This window comes from Microchirus variegatus, assembly GCF_963457635.1.
Source record: "Microchirus variegatus genome assembly, chromosome: 13".
Classification (NCBI taxonomy): Eukaryota; Metazoa; Chordata; class Actinopteri; order Pleuronectiformes; family Soleidae; genus Microchirus; species Microchirus variegatus.
Genome location: NC_139814.1, coordinates 5,901,307 through 5,922,445, shown reverse-complemented (window position 1 = coordinate 5,922,445; position 21,139 = coordinate 5,901,307). Strand labels below are relative to the sequence as shown.

The following is a 21,139-nucleotide window of genomic DNA, read 5'->3' as shown; positions in this document are numbered from 1 at the left end:
CAAAACCAAAACAAATCCAAGAGCAGCTGACATCTGTGAAGAAGGAGGGGATTCAACATCAACATGTGGCTGTTTCACAAACTGGGTAAAGATCATACTTGATATGCAGGGATTGATAAGCTATGTCAGATACAGCTCTTTTTTTTGTACAACTTTAACTTGTTATATATATTATATATATGTTAAATATCAGTCTATTAATAATTCACCCTCCAAATAATAAAACATCATTCAGCAGCCCTTTTTTTTTTTTTTACACAATAATGATTATCATATACCAAAATACATCAGACACACACCTTTCATCCTTAAAGATAGTTTATAACAGTATTAGGTACATTTGTTTTGAGGAGTCCTAACTGTCATTGTGCACCTGTTCATTTTCGGTGGCTCCTATCTGTTTCTACTTCCATTACCCATCATAATTAAAAGGTTTTTTTCTAACTTCTTTTCATGATTACAAGACTTCATTGTTTATTTTGTTGTCAATCTTCCTGTTGTTGTTCCTTCTCGTATTTTTGTCTTAAAACAACAATTACTGATGTGCTTGGTAACATCTGAGAGCTCTTGTGTGAATGTGTTGTTCATGTCATTATGTTGTTAGATTGTTTACTTATTATTTTTTATTTATTTTGTTTTTAACCTGTATTTATTTAAGTCTTGTTTGTTTGCTTAAATGATGGTTCACTTTCATGTTTTCAGTTTGAGGACAACCTTGAAAACAAGATGGTGCATCTGAAGCGGTTTGTCCTCTGATAAATTTTTCAAACAAACAAACAAACAAACAAACAAATGCTGTCCAGCAAACAGCGGTAATTCTAATATAAACTCAAATGCATGAGTCTGAGAGCTGCAGTTACCTAGAGGTGTGTGTTGGGGGGCCATGTTGTGGAGGGCCAGGATGTGTGTGTCGAGGGCAGCATCCTGCCGTGTGCGGTTGTGCAGACCCAGGTGATACTTCCTAAAGTGCTTCACCAGGTCAGCAGGGTCGTTGCCATAGTAACCATAACCGCACTCGTTGCACTTGAAGTCCTGGAGTTTTGGAGAGGGGCTGGAGGAAAGCGGAGGGGTGTCGGCTGTCGACTCCTCCCCTCCTTCCTGTGTGGGGAGGAGGTGGGGAGCAGAGAGGAGAGGAGGGGTGACTCTATCGCTCCTCTCTCTCTCCTCTAACCCCTTCTCCCCATCCTCAGGCTCCGACTGGCTCTCGGGTCTGTCAGTCAACGCAGCATCTCCTTGCTTTGTCCTCCGCCCTCCTCCTCCTCCTCTCCTCCCCCCTCGCTCCTCATTACTGTAGCGATCACCGACTGATGAGGGAGAGACAGATGACGAAACGCACTCACTTTCTCCCCCCTCCTCCTCAGGCTCCTCATCTCCTCTGACCCGGTCGGAGGACTCTGGTTCAGAGGGTCGGTTTATTCGTTCGGCCTCCGCTCCTACTCTCCCCTCTTCCTCTCCCTCCTCTTCTTCTTCTCCTGCTGGCCTCCTCCCCTCTTCTTCCTCCTCCTCCTCACCACCGACACTGCGGATAGGGGGATTCTTCTTCCTCACCATCTCTGAAAAGCACGTGGAGAGACACAGAAGAAGTTTTATTTTCCCTTTCTTGTTTGAATGTTCACATTATCTTTAACCCAATACTTTTTTTTTTTTTTTTTTAAACGTGTATATAAACAGTATATCTTGTTTAAATAGATGGGGGGGTGGGGTGAAAATATCAAGCAGATTTTCATAATCCCTTAAAATCAAGACATTGAGAGATACACAGACTCAGCGGGACAGAAATATTATACTGCAGATTACATGCACACAAATACAATTTTCTTATAATGGTGTGTGTGTACAGAATAGCTTTGATTCAATTTACAAAGTTCTTTGAACGCTGAAATCTGTGACGATCTTCGACCACAAACCTCGTCAAAGAAAAACAGCCCCAACAAATCAGAAACATCTTAGCTGTGAGAGACTTTTAGGCGTGTGTGTGTGTGTTGGGATGTTCGTTGCATCCTTAAGTGCAATTCTTTGCCTTTTTTCTTTTTTTTTTCCAAACCAGGGAGTGAATCTTTTTATCGTTATGGAAACCATCCGTGAGAATCTTCAACACATGACCACATCAAAACCCAAACCATATCAGAGAGACTGAGAGGGGGTGGTAGACAGCGGGTGAGGGAGAAATGGGGGAGACAGAGGGAGGAGGGAGAGATGGGAAGAGTGGCCAACACTCAACCACATCAAACCTCACACCCCATATCAGAAAGATGGATGAGGGAGGCGGTAGACAGCAATTCATCCCCCCAGCACTCCAAATTTCTCATTCTGAGAGCTTTTCATTCATTTTCTGGCTCCCAAAATTTCTTTTTCTCATCTCTCACTGTCTCTCGTGCTCCATCAGCATCATCTCCTGTCCTTGGTTTCCTCTTTTCTCTTTATTTTACTCCGTTCTGCTTTTTTTTCCTTATTACATATCTCACTTTATTTTGACCCCCTGACACATCTCCCATTCCTTTCCCTCAACCCATCATCCCTTTCCTTGTCCTCCTCGCCACCTTGCTCATGCATAATCAATGTACCTCTATGAAACAAAAAAAGGGCACTTATCAAGGCCTTTTCCTTCCACATTCCAGTCACTTTTATTATCTGTTGCTCTATTTCGCATGCAGGAATAATTGTGACAATAATTTAAGTAATTCCCTTCATTAAAATGTTTCTTTCTGTTTCTGCCCTCTCCATTCCTCCGTCGTTCCTCTTCTCCCACCATCCCTCCCATGCCTCCCTTATAATCACTATACAGACCCATCAAATAACCGAGCATGTGTTTTATGTTAAGCCATAATCTTTCCTTTGTTTGAAAAGAGAACAATTGCGGTCACAACAGTCGTGACAGAGCGATATTGCATGTGTGTTTTTTTCCTGCGCGTGTGCGAGAGAGTTCGCGCGCGCCAGCGTGTGCTTATTTGTGGTTGTTCAGTTCATATTCAGACGTAAACACAGTCAACTCATTGACCCATGCGCTGTCTGTCTGTCAGTCATCAGTCATAAACACTGCGAAAACAAAGGACGACTGATAAAAATCAAAAAAACTCTGATCGCGGAACAATCAAAGCTATACGAGAGCAGACGCACATGTGCGAGTGTGTGTGTGTGTAGCCCAGGGATTCAGTCTATGTTGGTCAGGGTTGTTATACGTTGTGATACTTGATGTTCTTTACTGATAGCATTGCTATCTGTAACTGTGACAGTTACAACACACACACACACACACACACACACCTAATTAAGGTAAGGGAATGAAGCAGAAAATATACACACACATTCAGATAAATAATTTTTTTTACAATTCTACACAAACGCAAACACACATGCACACACGGCAGAGGATGAAGAATAAAGAAAAACCTGCTTTCTTTGCTGAATCAAAAATTCTCTCTATAGACTTTCTAGTGTTTTACCATTTTTTTTTCTCCCTCTTTCTCGACCATACAACTATTAAAATAAAGCAATTTATGTCTGAAAGGGCCCACGCCTAGACCAGCCCTGGCACTGAGTGTGTGTGTGTGTGTGTGTGTGTGTGTGTGTGTGTGTGTGTGTGTGTGTGTGTGTGTGTGTGTCTATGTGTGTGTTGAGAGAGAGTGCAGGGAGCAGAGGAAAATCTCATCTGATGTTCACCACACCCAGTCAAAATTCATCATTTACTTGCGCACGTACATGCACGCGCGCGCACACACACACACACACACACACAGTGGAAAACTACAGATCGCTGTGGTAAAACTATGAAGTTGAATCCCGACCTAAGAAGCACTGACTGACCCAAGTGCATTTCCATTGCCCTGTATGATTTCAGTGGCGACTGTCACAAAATTACAAATGATGTCACTGGAGTGGGAAATCAATAGAACAGGAATTATTATAAGTGATTTTTAGAACGTATTATTTATTTAGAATGGCATCACTGGTTCGTTCCCCTACTTTTGTTTATTTGCAGGAAGAACACGGCTGTGTGTGTGTGTGTGTGTGTGTGTGTGTGTGTGTGTGTCTGAGCATATGCGTATCTCAGTGTCGCAGCACAGCCTTTTGTCTGCTTCAGGCTGTATACACAGGCTGGAACCATTACTATCAGCTACAATTAGGTACAACCCACCACAACATGCCGCATAACAACTACTGCTACTAGCTACAATTAGCCCCTATACGCCGCAATGGCCTCAATACCACAGCGAGGATAAATGCGACAGTTAATCACTTCCATAAACTACAATTAACCCCAACGCGAGTGAAGCTTTTATCTAAAATTGTCAATTATCACCAAAAGACAACTGCTGAAAGATGGACTGAGAGAAGCATGGTAGGTTTCCTGCAGTATATGTCAGATAACAAGCATATGGACTTTTATCACAGCTGCGGTGCATATCAGCTCCAAAAAGTCTAAAAAGTTTGATTATCGCAGTTTGAGTTTGTTTGAAAGACTTTGCTGGTGATGATGACAGAGGTGCAAGTCATACTTTTTTGTTGAGTCAATTATCACAAAGCATAATAAATAATTGCATATTCAAATCTTCTGATAAATAGTCCTAAAATCAAAAGTATGACATTTTAGAAGTGAAGTACTGGCAAAGTCTTTCTTTTTGCTTGTTAAATCACTTGACAATGATCATTACACATCGCATAACAAGAAATGACACACAAAAAGAAATCCTCCCCCCCCCCCCCAGAGATCAAAGTTCAATCCCACTAATGGGAGAAAAACAGCTTAACTGTACATCTCCACCATTTTAGCCACAGTATTATTATGAAGTCAGTGTGATGGATGGATATGATACTAATACCAAAACACATCCACATATTTCTGCCGCCTTCAGATATCTGTGCTCTTCCCCACCCCGTGGGACAGCTGTAGTTGGCATCTCCATCTTTCATAAACAAAGGATTAATGTGCAACATATGAAGAAATAATGCTAAGGGCAAGGTCTCGTTACACAGAGATCTCTTTCTAGCTCCGATTCTCCATCTGCGTCATTGAGTCTCTTCACATTATCCTCATAGTCTCTGTCCCTAATTTTACTGCTCTTCATCGTCTGTCCTCTTTTTTTCCCTTTTGTTGTCATCTCCCTCCTTGTGTTTCGTTTCTTTTGCATTGTTTTCAAGTTTCTGGTCAATCTGGCATAGGACGGTAGCTGAAAAAAAAAGAATTACGGTTCATATTACAGCCACAGACCTTCAGAAGTCTGTGTGTCCTGACAATCAAAGGGTTTGATATGGAACGATGTGAGCAGGGGGAGACTGATGGGAGGATTCTACTGCTGAACACAATGGTACAACCAAGGCCTGAGTCTTCAGTATTAAGGCCACAGTATACTTCTACAACTGCGTAATGCGTTGTCCAACTGCGCAACCACGGAGACCCTTCGAGCCTTCATAGTTCTCTGTCGTGGTGCTGGATACGCACTGCAATTTTTTCCACCTGATCAGTAGGGGTCACTATGCAAGTTTGTTGTGCTTCTGGCTACAGTGAGCAATGGCGTCCAAGAGAGAACTGTTGCAGCTGAATAACTTTGAAACAGTGGCTGTTTCTCACCTGAAATAAATATTTTTCTGTGTCCCGGAACACAGTTTTAAGATCATTTGAGACAAGAAATTGGCCATTAAGAATCTGAACATGTGTTTTGTGTATTACGATATGACGTATTTATAGTTTGCCAGCGACGTCGTCGGCGGTGATCAGCTCCGCCTCTGTGGACACTGTGTGCACAGTGGCCGGCACAGAGCAGCGTTATCTCGGCCTGTCCTAAGGATCAATCACAGCCTTTGCCTTTTTACGTTGTCCCTTGACACGGTGACGGACACTTAACATAATATTTTGTGCAGCCGGAGCCAACGGAGAGGTTCTCCAACAGGCTCTACGGCAACATAGAGGGTCTCCGTAACAGATGTAGAGCACTTTACGCAGGAGTATAAATTGGGCTTTAATCTTACCTGCAGCTCAACCGCCACATTTGTAATTCACATCTTCCAACTAGGAGTGGGCGATATGGTGAAAATACAACTCAACTATTGCCCTATGTAAAAAACATAACCTTATAGTTTGTGCAAATTTACCAACTTGTTATATGTCCGTTGCACTTGGCACAAGTATGTATCTACACTTATTCTCAGGCTGTTTTGTTTAACATTTATTTTAATTTAAAGCTCACATAGAGTGGTCCTGTTGCACATATATGTTAGTTATGGAGGTCTACTTACATACATTAACTTGTTTTTATGGTCAAAAACCTCCTAGTTGCTGTAAACGAGCCGATAGAAATCCTCTTTTCTGACGCTGTACTGAGCCAAGATATTTCAGACAGAAATCTCACACCCAGAAGACAGAGTGTGTTGTGATTGGCCAGCCAGCGTAGAGCCTTCCCAACTGTCTTGTGATTGGCCAATACCCAGAAGTGACATAGTCAGCACACCTGCTCTCAGAAGCGCAGCTCCCCCCTCTGGAACGGTGGATGCACTGCTACTCATTATCAAAACATTGTTTTAACAGTGTTTAAAAATTAGCTTCGTCACGACTCCCCGCCGCAGTCCCTTTCACGACTTTGACCCGGAGTCAGACCCAGAGTCACTGTCGCTCATGAAACACCTCCACAACGGACGTTATTCTTCTTCTGCGGTTCAATGTACGCAACCGGATGTGCCCAGACTAGTGCCCAGACAGGAGGATCCACTGTTCAGGAGAACTGCTGTTTACGTAACCGGACCAGGTTTTTTCAGAGATCTTGCTGAGCCCGAGATTACAATACAATACAGTGTTCTCAGCAATAGCTGAACTGTTTGTTTAGAACTTACAGGGTTACTTAAACAAGGTAATGACGCAGATACACACTAAAAAACGTAATTAATTGGAACTTCCGGTCTAGGTCTGCTTTAAAAGGTAAAGAACAGTGCCGATTTTTCGCGAGGTAAAAGGTAACTGTTTCAGTTACTTAGATCCACACCTGTTGCCTCTGCTAACTGCAGAGTGGCTGCTCTCTGTGCTGTTTCAGTCTCGCCATATTGTTGAGGACATTCTTTAGGTGGCTGAAACTTTTTGTAGTATTGCTCGTCTGTGTCAACTTTGCAAATAATTGTCATTTGTGCCTTGACATTTGGGGGAAAGCCAAACCAGTTCCATATAACCTGGCTGAAAATGGCTGAAAATTGAAACAAAATGGAGATGGCATTCCCTAAAAAGAACTCCACCTCTTTTTAGGGACTGCCATCTCCATTTTGTTTTAATTTTCAGCCATGGCTTCCCATTACATGCACAATTTATCTAGGTTGGGCATGAAGCAGACTAGCAAATAGTGTGATTCAACTGATGAGTCTATGCAAGAGCATGGATCAGCAATGAATAGAATATGTCTTATAGACAATACTACAATCTCTCTGCCTGAGCAGGTCGTCCAAACGTTCTAGTCCTTCGTGATGTAATATCATCCCATCGGCCACTTCTACTTCCAACTCAACGTCGTATCAGCAGGCCGACTTCACCTGCGTATATGTGACTTCACTTGGCAGGCTTTTTTTGTGAAGTGAGTCTCTCCAGGTGAGTAAAAGAAGCCCCTGCTTGTTGTTGCAGCCAAAAAAAACCAACATAATATGTGCCATTAGGGGGAGTCAGGATATGTAGTCAGCCATCAGGTGAGTAGATTAAGCTTAGGTGGTGCTATCATTACCAAGAGGCTGTTCCTGAAGGCCAGGATAAGAGCTAAACTAACCCAGCATGGACCTCAGAGAGAGAGAGGACAACCTCTACCTGCACGTAACTAAATGCCTGTCTGGGTGAGTCATCGAAACACAGGATTAGATGATTGACTGGATGGATTGATCCTTTTCCCCATGGCAGTCTGCCTTAGAGAAATGCTACAAGAGGAAAAGCTGATAAGACACTGGCAATGTGCCTCCGCACATTTTCTGACTTTAGAGCCTCGTCCTGCTAAATTTAGCTTGGCAAACTGTTGTTGGTGGACGAGAGTCAACCAAAGAACTGAGAAAAAACAGTCAGTCGACTTGATAAATGATGACAGCTTGTACTGTAGTTATTTCACTAACGTGTCTAATGCAACTGACCTCATCTCACTTTACCTATGTATTATAACTTGCATTTAGTGAGTGGTAGGTGCTAAATCTGCTCTCTTTGAGAGGGTACAGCCATGGTGAGGAGAGGATCAAAGACAAAGTAAGTATAGGACTATTTAATAATATGAACAACACTGAACTGACAGTGGGATAAGAGACAAAAAAGGGGGATGGCAGGAGCTTTGGGTGGGAGGAGAGGGTTTAAGCAAGAAAGACAATATACTTTCATCATTTATAAAGAAAAAAGAGATTCTCGACAGAAATGGACAGACGGAAAAGAGCAAAAATGGAAGGAGAAGGAGAGAATAAAGGCAGGGAGCAGATAAGCTCCACATACTAATACTATAATTCAACTGACAGGTATATGATTTACTTAAAAACTTCCCAGAATGTCTCAAGAAAGTTTGGAAATGAAAAACAGAAAAAGAAAAAAAAAATGTTTATATCAAGGTACAAAAGCTGAGTGACTGAAGAAGAGGACTTTCAAAACAACTTCTTCTTACCATTCAAAGCTGCAGTGGAACAACAACAAAAAAACCCTTCCTTTTATTCAACACGGGCACACTTTGGATCTAATTTGCACAAAGGAACGAGTCGTTCGTCGGGTCAGGCGTTGAAATATCCTTCAATAATAGAATAATAGCTGGTGGAACCAATTCTGCAACCCACAGTGTGGTTCCTGGTTTATTTGGCCAATGCTAATTACAAAAAATAATAATTCAGAGAAGTTGAATTTTTTGAAGAAGCTGGAGAAGTGGAAGAAGAAAAACCACTGACAGTAAGTGAGTATGTTGTGTGGACATGTTAGGGTGAGCTAACCTGCCCACAGTACATGAGCTCAAAGGGACAACTTGGCTTGTTTATCATATCACGTGACCACCACCGTCATCCTGACCTTCCACCAAACTCCATTCAAATAAACTGAACTTGAATATTTATGTTGTTTAAGCTACATCGTATCCTCACCTTGGCAGAAACGAGCTCTTGTTGTGGCAAATCTTAAGGCTTTCATGGTCATTTATTTATATGAAAAAGCCACAGACTGTTACTTCTCGGAGGGTCACCGAGGCACAGAATGGCAGTCACGCTGAAACGACTTGCGGCTTTAGGTATTGCGTCAGTGACTGAAAGCAGCTGAAGAAAAATATTAATGAAAGTGTGCACATGAACCTTTAAGTCCCCGCAGTCAAAACAGTTAAGTCCGTGAAACCAAGCCTATTTAGAGCAGTGGGATAATCATCCAAATCAGCCACAGTTGCCGGATTCTGTACGCCACACATTTCAAGCGCTGGATGAGAGTGCGGGTGTGTCTGGCCGCGTCTAGAAACACTGGGAAGGGAAACGAGTCGGCTTAAAAGGGAGGATTCTGTGTTTTGAGAGGAGCGAAACAGCTTGGAATTGATTTTTGCAGAGGCAGACGTCTAATTGAAGTTAGTCGACAGAGAACCAGGAGGAGGGCGAGCGAGGAGGCTAACACAAGAGCACTGTGAGACCGAGTCCACCTGCCATTTTAAGACTCAAAGCTTTTAGTTGCCTGCAAGACCCTTAATCAATACCAGAAAGTGCAACACACACACACACACACACATAAGTACTGTTCATCTGCTTTCTGGTGGGGGCCCAATTCATTCATGTCACAGATCAAGGAAATCTTTCTCCCACTCCCCCTCACTCACTCACTCACACATACACACAATGTGTCGGACTAATTTGTAATGGGGTAACAGCATGCAAAATATGTCATATTAAATGTCAAACTTAATCAGAGTTTCACGTTTCAATACTCCCTCTCTCATTATGAGCCTCTCTCTAGGTGTCTCTCTCTCTGCTTTACACGCTATTTCGGTCTGGCTCTCACACGCACGCACACACACACATATATCAAACTGGTGTTATGAACACACTTTGCTCCTCCCCTCCCTATCTGCCCATCTCTCATCAAGCTCCCTCTCAATTAATCTCTCACTCTCACCCTCCCATTTCCCTCCCTCCCTCCTCTCTGTGGCTGTTTTCTTATCAATCTTTTTTCCTCCGCTTCTTCTCTCCATGCTTCTCACTTATCCCGGCACAAACCTGTGAACAGGTGTCTGAAGTACAGCTTCAATCACTCAATGTGACAAACAATTGTATGAATCTGGCAAAAGAGAAAAAAGAAAAGAAACACTCACTTGCCAGTAGTATACTTTCCAATGGAGTATTAGGGCCGAACTGAAGATTTTTATTTACAGTATTTATTTATTTATTTTTCTTTCAAGAATAAAGTCATAATCTTTCGGGAATAAAGTAGTAATATTATGAGAATAAAGTGGTAATCTTTTGAGAGTAAAGTCATAATATTTCAAGAATAAAGAGGTATGAGAGTAAAGTTGTAATCTTTCAAGAATAAAGTGGTATTATGAGAATAAAGTCTTAATCTTTCGAGAATAAAGCCGTAATATTATGAGAAGAGTTTTAATCTATCGAGATAAAAGTCGTTATATTATGAGAATAGTGGTAATTTTTCGATATTTAAGTTGTAATATTATGAGAACAAAGTCGTAATTATTATTCAAGCAAAATGTCAAATATATATATGATATATATATATATATATATATATATATCATATATATATGTAATATTTTGACTTCAAATTACAACTTTATTCTCGACGGATTAAACCTATTTCAGTTTGTCTAATACTCCGCCGTAATACTCTATACACACATGCAGTAAGTAAATCACACTTTCACCTTTATCCAACATCTTTTTAATCCAAAAACACTGGATAAGAACAGGAAAAACCTTTACCAGATTCCTTAAGTTTGTTTTTCCTCATATTTAAACTTTGTTTAACATTGAGTGAAAACCAAAACAATAAAAACATGCTTTAACAAGCGTGCACTTCAGTTGATTTATGGTATACTAATCCCCTGCTTTAATGTTTAATGACTTATTGCTCATTAAGCGATGTTAATTAAAAGGCACAGGTTGTAAACACGTGTTGAAAAACAGCAACAGCAGTTAGCCCAATCTCACGTACTCGGACTCAGACTCTGCGAATTATTGCTGCTTTGTTGTTTTTAATCAGTGCCATTGCTCTTTCCCTTTACAGGGAACCGTATGTATACATATTTACATTAGAAAACAAGGAAACGTCTGTGTGCTGCGCACACACACACACACACACACACACACACACACACACACACACACACACACACACACACACACACACACACACACACACACACACACACACACACACACACACACACACACACACACACACACACACACACACACACACACACACACACACACACACACACACACACACACACACACACACACACACACACACACACACACACACACACACACACACACACACACACACACACACACACACACACACACACACACACACACACACACACACACACACACACACACACACACACACACACACACACAAATTTTATTAAAAGTCTATTAGGGGAATCTGACCTTGAATAACTACATTGGATTACTGCACCACACAGGGTCTGGGAAGCACTGTGTGTGTGTATGTGTGTGTGTGAGAGAGAGTATAATTCTCTGCAGGAGGGCTTCTTAGCCCTTAAGTGAGTTGAAGCAAAAAAAACAAACTGTTTAACATGACATGCAGACAAACATATACAGAGGGAGTTTTTCTGTATAACCATGCCCTTCTGGCTATAGAGCAGAAAGCAGATAAGGAGAAGAGCATTTTTCATGTCACAAAGTGGAAACTCTACACGATTCCGCAAACTGAAAAGAGCTGAAACTCTGCTTTCAAACCCCCGACACCGACTCTTTTTTTGACTTCACGACTCACACAAAAGACACGCAGAGAGAAAATATTAAAAGTGACAGAAATCCACTCCCCCCCCCCTCTCAACTGTGACAATAATACCCACAGCAAGACATTAAGTAGGTGCTTTAATCAGCAGACGCACATGAAAGCAGCGTGCGAACACCTGTGGACACCACGGTTTTTTAAAACCTTAATTTGAAGTGTGTCCATGACAAGACCCACAGGTGTGGGTCAGAAAATTATAACAGCAGCTTACTCCGTTTTCTCCAAGGAAATCAGTTTAAACCCATGATGGCGCCTACGGATTTCTTTTCCAATCACTGAGGTTAGAAAAGGTTAAAACAAGGTACATTTTGCTCCACGAAGCCAACACAATGGAGCATCTGTGTGTATGTTGGACTATTACGATACAATAGCTGCCAAGAGATTGTTCATTTCATTCCCAAAGGCACTATAAATGATGTTGAAATAAATCAGTGTGACAACACAACACACAAATCCAGCCTGCTGTGTTAAATACTGGCATTCCCAAATCACACACACACACACACCTTTACTCACATATGAACTTATATATATTATAAATGTGTGCGTGTTCAGGTGTGTGTTCATATGTCTGTCTGGATTTCTGAGTCCTCTGTGCTGATGGGAAAGAGTGGAACAGAACACACACACACACACGCGCACAGACAGACTATATATCTCTTCTGCTATTTCAATAATCTGTGACCTGAGAGTTTATAAGACTCAATAGTCTCGCCTCTGGGATGGCTGTCTGGATTTTAACTTTACACACACACACACACACACACACACAGCTATGCTCTGAGGACCGTAGCCAAAGAGCTGTGTGTGTGTGTGTAGCATACCATGTATGTGTGGTCACGTCTGAGAAAGCTTCTTTAAAAATGGATCTCTCTCTCTCTCTCTTTCTCTCACTCCATCACTAATGTGATGATGTCACGTTGATCAGTTTTTGTGCTCAGCATGTTTTGATAAACATCTGTTATCTGTTGTTTGTAAATGTCACTCAGAACTTCAGGGATATATCATGGAATTCATGAGGGAGGATTGTTTCACACATGAAAGTATGTAAACACACACACACACACACACACACACACACACACACACACACACACACACACACACACACACACACACACACACACACACACACACACACACACACACACACACACACACACACACACACACACACACACACAGAGGTTTGCTATTAGCCATTCTTATCAGGACACTGTATCAACTTCCATTCATTTAAAACAGCCAAAACAAAGCATTATCACTAACCAGTTAATGTCGAACCCTAACTTTAACCAAATCATAGACCTAAACTTAAACGGTTCCACAAAAATTAGGTTCTGCCTCATTAGGACCAGGTTTTCGGTCTCCATGAGGACAACTGGTCCTGACAAGGGCAGTGTTTATGTCATAAAATGGTCCTAAAGAGATAACAAATACAAGTACGAACACACACACATACACAGACACACAGACACGGTCATTACTGATGAAACTGGCTGCCAGGAGACAGAGATTGGCAATGAGAAAATATCCTTATGGATTCCACACCCACACAGTTAAGCGAAAACACATGTCAGGCATACAGTATATATCATGTATGCATCATATTTCTATAGTTTAACAGGAAAGTGCCAGATTAAAAATTAAGTTGTTTAAGTTGAAGTTTTAAACGTGCAGAGACACTTAATGGACTGAAAAGAGTCATCAGCAGATCATATCCTCCCTCGTCAGTAACAAAACATGAAGGAGCATACAGTGCTGTAACATTTTCTGTGTTTGTTTTTTAATGCAGAAACACGTTGGTTAAGATTGGAAAACGCTCGTCATGCTTAAAACAAATTGGTAATCTTCTTAACTTACAACCTGTGAGCCGCCCACAGGATTCTATGGTCAGTGTTTATTTCCAGTTCAAGTGTCGAGTGTTAGCTAATCCTGTAATTCAGTGCCGGTAATAACAAGTTAATCCCTTCACATCTATATCATGTAAACAGCACGCTGCATGGTCCGTTTCTGTTGCTGCTCTCAATGTGGCCGAGTCAAACTTGTTGCCATGGAAATACAAAGATCTCTATCGACATACTGATCATTATATGCTAGAGGTAGAAGAAAATTATAGGAGTGAAGTTTCCTGGTTCGGTGAGTTGTTTGGTTGATTGATATTCTCTCATCTGTAGTAGCTGGGAATGCTGAGTCAGCAATTCCTAAACCATTTTGACAATAAATCCGTTCCATCGACTGCTGATAATTAACTAAATATAATCTTTGAAACCTTTTCTTGTCGAATCGCAACAAATGAAAAGTCAACTGAAGTTATTTCTGGTGAAATTAAATTCTTCAAAGACGAAGAAAGAGTTTGATAAAAGCTTTAAATCACAGCCTTCACAAAACACAAGCACAATGTGGAAAAACCATGAAAAGATGTGTCTAATAAATAACTAAAAGGTGTCCTCCAAATCATAGAAATATTAAAAGGGTCTATTTTGAAAAGCCTTTATTCACGGAGTAAAAAGCGGTGTAAGCAAGACGCTGAACTTGGTGGTTAGACAAACAAAAGCAGCACAAATATGACCACAGCCAAAAAGTATCACAAGCTTTAGTCACACGTCTATATACCCTGACACAACCATTTTAAAGATTAATCTGACATATGTGAAGGAAAAACATGCTTTGCTTTTATTCAATGATGGAATTTTCTCAGGAAATTTAAAATGGTATGCAGTTTAAAAAAAAAAAAAAAAAATGCCTCACACCAACAGTTAAGAGTTAATTGGTTTGGCACTGGAGCGTCGCTGTGATATGATGATATACAGCGTGTGTGTGTGTGTGTGTGTGTGTGTGTGTGTGTGTGTGTGTGTGTGTGTGTGTGTGTGTGTGTGTGTGTGTGTGTGTGTGTGTCATGTTCCTTCGTTTGTATAGAGCTTCACAGCATGGATGCATTTGCTCGAAGGAACAGACACAAACGTGGAGGAGGTGGAATGAGACTAAAATATTGGATAAACAGGAGAAGCCTCGCCACAGGAGACGGACCAGACAAGACACACACACACACACAAAAAAAGTCTGACGATTACAAGGAAGCAGTCAAAAGCTCTGCGATGGAAGAGAAAGAATCACAAACATGCAATGCGCGGAGGCCATGACGGGAAGAATGGCTGCTGTTGCAACGTAACATCTGTGAAGACATCGCTCCGATCAAGACACATGAGAAATTAGGATTTCGTGGTTTGATGCCAACCGAGGTGCAGAGTGAGGAGGAAGCTTATCATTTCTCACGACTGTGGCAACTACTGCTTATTTTAAGGTTTCTTTTAATTATGCATACATGCTAAGGCAATCGTTAAATTGGGTTATTCCTGCACAACTCCAACTTTATCGACCGGGATTCAATGTTGTTCTGCACAATAGGAGGGGCAGTTGTCTGAAGGGTGGTAGATGATGTAGATAAAAAATAATTAAGTAAATAATGACTATGTGAGAGATGGTGAGGTTGAAACAAATATACTTTTTGGCTTCCCACATGGAAAAACACACCTGAATACTGTCCTCCTTCCTCACCTTTTTTTTCACTCCTCACGACCACATGTGTGAAAGCATGGGAGGTGGTAAAAGTGTGTGTGTGTGTGTGTGTGTGCGCGCGCTTGTGTGTGGCGGAGACCCGACAACTTCCTCTCAACATCCTGTGATCAGAGTTCGGGGGGTTGCTGGGGGACAACCAGGAAATTGTTCACATACACATACGAGTTGAGTCGAGTTAGAACTTTAATGAGAGAAAACCCGGCATTAAACGCTGTGTTTTTAAGTCGGTGAAGTGAAAAACTCATAAGCAAAAAAGCTGTTTCACTAAATGATGGTCGTCAAAATGATATTAAGTTGCAGTGTAAAAAGTAACAGTCACAAGCACCTGAAGGATGCACGACAACCTATTGTCAGCAATATTTTTAAATAACACAAAATACTACAAGAAATACTCCAAAGTTACAGAAACACACACTCGGGCAGTACAAAAAAAAAGGGGAAGAAAATGCCGGAAGAAAATGCCAGTAATGTCCAGTATTTCACAATAACACCCAAGATTCAATCACTCTCTTTCACTGCATCAGTACGGAACAATATGCATGTATTTATACCGTATGTACGCATACATGTACTGTATATGCTCATGTGTACGACTGAATACTCAAGAGTAACAACACAAAGGCGGCATGAGAGTCTCCTCACTGTTGACACAAACTCTTGTTTTCTCACACACTTATTTATGGGAGCAGATGTGCCCCACTTCTCCCCCCCCCACACACACACACACACACAGGTTGACACAGCTATCCTTTTAAGTACTCTTCTATTCATTTGGACAACCCTAAACAAAGCTTTATTTATTATTTTCAAATCTTTGGCCTACACTTAAAAGATACAGGCCCCATGAGGACTACCGGTCCTGACAAGGTCAGAGATTATGTCAGACAGGGTCCTTAAGAGATAACAAATACAAGTAGACTCACTCACACACACATGCATGTGAAGGACACTGAGACAGTTAAGAAAGCCTTGGGGCTCAGTCTGAGCTTTCATTTCCTCTCTCCTGCATAACAACTGACAGATACACATGCACACAGATACACTCGGAGAGCGGATGGTTGTGAGACCTCAGTCTGCCCTGAGGGACTACAGAGGTAGACAACTCGCTCTAAGTGAATTAAGTGAATTACTACAGGACCCCATTCTGCACTAAAACTATCAGGAACACTTTCCATGGGACAGACTGAACAATCATTATTATTTTCTTTTTGTCTGGGATTAACATTTACTGGAAACATAATGCAGAAGGAGAAAAATTACACTTTTTTTTCCTTTTTTTTTTTACTCCAGTGATAATTATGCCCAAAAGGACAATGCCAGTAAAAGAATGGTAATCAGGAATAAGAGAACAGCAAAAAAAAAAAAAAAGTTTGGTTTCTTTCAAATCCCTTTTACAGCTTCTAGGCTAAAAAGACAATACCTGCAGCGATACATTCATAAAAGACACTGAATGGAGTTTAATTGTCTGACAAGAGTCTGAAGGGACGTAAAAAAAAATGTTTATTAAGTGTCAAGTTTTTGTTTTAACCTCAGGCTACATCACTCTTTATACAGGAGCAGGTGAGATATATATTTTTTTACAAGACAGATACCTCAGGAAACTTGAAGGAATATCATCATCTCTTCCTCTGAGAAGAGATAAAAAAAACAGTTTTTTTCCCCCTGACTAATTAAAGCTGTAAAGCCGTACAGTGATGGAGGAGGTTTGCCTGAAGAAGAAAAAAATCTCCATGAGTTTTTTTTTATTTTATTTTGTGAGCTCAGATCCATCTCTCCTGCATTACATTCTCGCTTGGCTTCATCTTTATGTTACACACGCAAACATACACGCACACGCAGACAGTGAGCTTTCCTGTGCTGGGGGAAGTTTCAGATCATTGCGACATCAGAGTCTGAGTTAAAAGCTCACAACCCACACAGATGGAAACACATACAATACACACACACACACACACACACTGTGGATTCACTTAAAGACTTAGGTTAACATTTTGAGTCAAATAATTGATCAAGAACCTGCAGTAAATGCAGTTTCAGATTATATACAGTACATATATCTGCTGTAGTACATCAACAAAATCCAGTAACATACAATTATGAGGAAATTATGTTTTACATTCTAAGAAATGCATTGATTAAATGCACAATTCACATGAATAATAATAGGTAAAAAATGTAGCTAACTCCTGTCATACAATATAACATGTTTCTGATGGTGAAATTGTTGGAAAGCAATTTTAATTTAATTTAAATTGAATGACTACACTCCAAAGCATGTTAGTGTGAATGAGGCAGAAAGAGACGGCAGCCAACCTGCATCTCATTTTACTGTTCAAACTGCCTGGAGATAGTATACTATGTTGTGATTTTGGCGCTATACAAATAGAAATTGATTTGATTTGATTTCAGAGATAACACTAAAAGCTTCGGTTTAGGTTATTTACTCGCTATTAGTGAGCTAGACGGAGGAAAACGCAGATGTTTCCCTGTTCAAAATCCCTCCCTACATGCATCGACTTAACTCGCCCTGCATTTAAAGAGCTGCTCAATTTGGCAGCCAGATTCGTTCTGCATGTTCTGCAGATAAGGTGACCATCTTTGTGCAAGTTTTCTTTGGCAAAAAGTCTCTCTTTTTGCGAAACTTAAAATTTGGCCACACTTCACAACCAATAATAATGCTGAAACATCTCGGGGGCATAGTCACTGCTGTCTGTTGGTTTTCACTGATGCAAAACAAACGCACTGCATCTGGGGGAACTGTTGCTAACTCCGACGGCCGATGCTGGAAAGTATTTCAAGGCACATTAACTTAAAACAACTCGGTTACTGTGGCCTCTGCATCAGACTGCACAGCTGGTCACACACATTAGGTGATTACAACATACAATGGCATGATTTGATCAAAGTCTTGCGTTCGCAATGTGATAAACTGAAATCAATCGTCTGTGATTATGTGTATTGGCATGCTCTGGGTGTTTAATGGGAGGGAGAGAAGCGGAGGCTTTGTGAGTGGGATGAAGGTGGCCATTATTCAGAGAGTGTTGCCTTGACATGGGTCCTCTGTGACTGAAATATTGACGGAACACTATCGACCGTTAATTGTGTATTGTAGAGCAGGCTTTAGCATCCTCTCATCCTCTCAATGCTCTTTGGAATAATAACTAAAAAAAAAAAAAAACATGCAGACAGAATTCACTTTGACTTCACTCAGGTTTTAATCATATTTGGACCATTACACCTGCTTTGCTTTCCACACATGACACACATTTCATTAAGTAGGATTACAGGCTCTGTGTACAAACTCTAATCTCTGACATCTCTGTTGTGCCTTTCCTGTATGAAAGGTCAAACCAAAGCCTTGCACTATGCGTGTGTCATTTTAATCACCATGTATATTTAGTTAAAAGGGAATAATTGCAATGTGCAATGTCTGTGAGACACACAGGCCCAAAGATAAATCTGAATAAGAAAAAGACTAATTCTGTAACAGAGAGGATTGAGCAATCTCTTCATGTGATTTCAAAAGACAGTGGCAGATTTCTTGATCTAGACTCAGGAAGTCTGTTTTTTTTTTCTGAGGGCGTGACATCCAGTATGTTTAAGCTATCAGTTTGCCAGGCCTCAAAATAATGACATCGTCATGTTTGGTCAGACTCTGAAGCTCACCACCACACCCTATCTCGCCTCAGTTCTGTCAGAGCTCCTCAGCCTCTGCGAAGGGCACGGTTCAAATAAATCATGCGACCTCCAAGAGATCAGGACACTCTAAGTAGGTCAAAGGTTTACAGGAGATTAAGTTGTGGATCAGCAATAACAGCACAGGTATGTAATCTGGAGTTCTCACACCCATCGAGCTGCTGATACACCCTTAAAACGCACACGCAGTCACACGAATGCAAGCATGGACGCGCACAAACTCCAACTTTAGTGGTTAAACCTATCTATCTATTACAACGCCCTAAATCCTTTTATCTTCTACTTTAGACCACGCCCCTCCATCTTTTACTTATCCCTCTTTTCATATCTTTTTCCTCCTCTCTCTAATCTTGCCCTGATCTATACTGCTGGTGAATGATGGCATTTAAAATATAAAAACACACACATGCCCTCGGTGTGCTGGTAATCATTTTCCTCAAATTTTAAATTTTTTTACAATTGACAGCTGAGTGTGTCTCCTGCATGTTCAAAAATGTTTCGTAGCCCTGAGGCCAAACAACAGACAGCACATTGTAAAATGCAAAACTACACGGACGTCACAGAGTATATTAACAGAGGGCCAACTAACTGTTCCCCCCTCCATCTAGCTTTCGGCTATCCCCTTTGTAGTCAAACATTTATCTCTGGTTCTACCTGAACCATTAAAGGCTACTTATGTTAGAATCAAACGCAACAAACCACAAATCTGGCACCGATTCAGAAACTTGAAGACATGCAAACGCTTGACAGTGTTTATCCTCCGGGACTGATTTACACTGAAAATATCAAAGCTATTTGGCAGCTGACCTGAGAGTCTCTGACATCAGATATTCTCACCGCTACAGTCAACTCATGTTGAGTGAGAAGTCGAAAACCCCCACGCCCAGATCTGTGCACAGACTGAGACGCCTCAGTTTGATAAGAAAATTGGTCATATTTGAAACACAACGCCATGTATGCCCTGATTCTCCATATGCTCATTATGTTCTTTGGCATTAAAAAAGCTAAACGCCAGTTAACTAGTAATTTAGCAAAGTACGTGTCAACACACGTACACAGATTTTTCACCTGAGACTTGGAGAGAAGCTAAACTGGACGAGAAGAGAAAACTCCTTCAAGTTCCTCCTCTCTTCACTGGCAAAGTTGTTTTTCTGTTACCTTTCAGTCTGGTAGACGTGAAAATCTGCATGTTTTTGTGTAGGCACCGAGCACTGACGATAAGTGGACTCAATGAAGAAGAGTCTCTGGCTTCACCGAAAGAGGAGGAGATGGACAGAGAGACGAAAAGAGAGAGAGAGAGAGAGAGAAGGGTTAAGAGAGATATACACACAAGAGGAGACAAGCGATCGAGACAGACAGCTCGAAAGAGTAGCGATGGAGACACAGAAAGAGGATGAGATGCGAATTCATTGCCTTAAAAGCAGCTCCGAGTCAAACAGTATGATAAGAATCAGACTGCACACACACACACACACATTCAACGAATACACACACATGATCCATGAATCTTTGCTTTGAACGTCTTTGGACAGATAAGCAGATAAGAAGTGTTCAATTACTGTTCTATTACGGTGTGTCTGTGTGTGTGTGTGTGTGTGTGTGTGCGTTAGCTCTTAAGAACATTTTCTGGCATAAGCACTGACCTTGTCAGGACCAGTAGTCCTCATCGAGACCAAAACCTGGCCCTAACACGGCAGAACCTAAACGGGAACTGGTCAAATTTAGGGGCTATGATTTCCATTGTTTGGATTAGCATTAACTAGTTATGGCTAAGGTTGGCTTTGTTGAGGCTGTCCAAGTGAATGGAAGTCAGTGCTGTGTCCTAAGAAGAATAGTTGAACGTGTGTGTGTGTGTATGTAATTGTGTCATTGACAGAGAAAGAGAAAGTTGGTGTGAAACAGGAG

General features: G+C 41.2%; 1 protein-coding gene across 1 annotated transcript in view; it reads right to left on the bottom strand.

Moving 5' to 3' along the window:
* Window positions 1-21,139, bottom strand: part of trps1 (trichorhinophalangeal syndrome I) — a gene marked incomplete at its 3' end in the record, with an annotated part of 91,039 nt that overhangs the window by 58,680 nt on the left and 11,220 nt on the right. Inside the window, exon 2 of the mRNA XM_083900194.1 lies at window positions 861-1,553. Coding sequence (XP_083756320.1) covers window positions 861-1,553 — 693 coding nt within the window. The remainder of the gene's footprint in view (window positions 1-860; window positions 1,554-21,139) is intronic.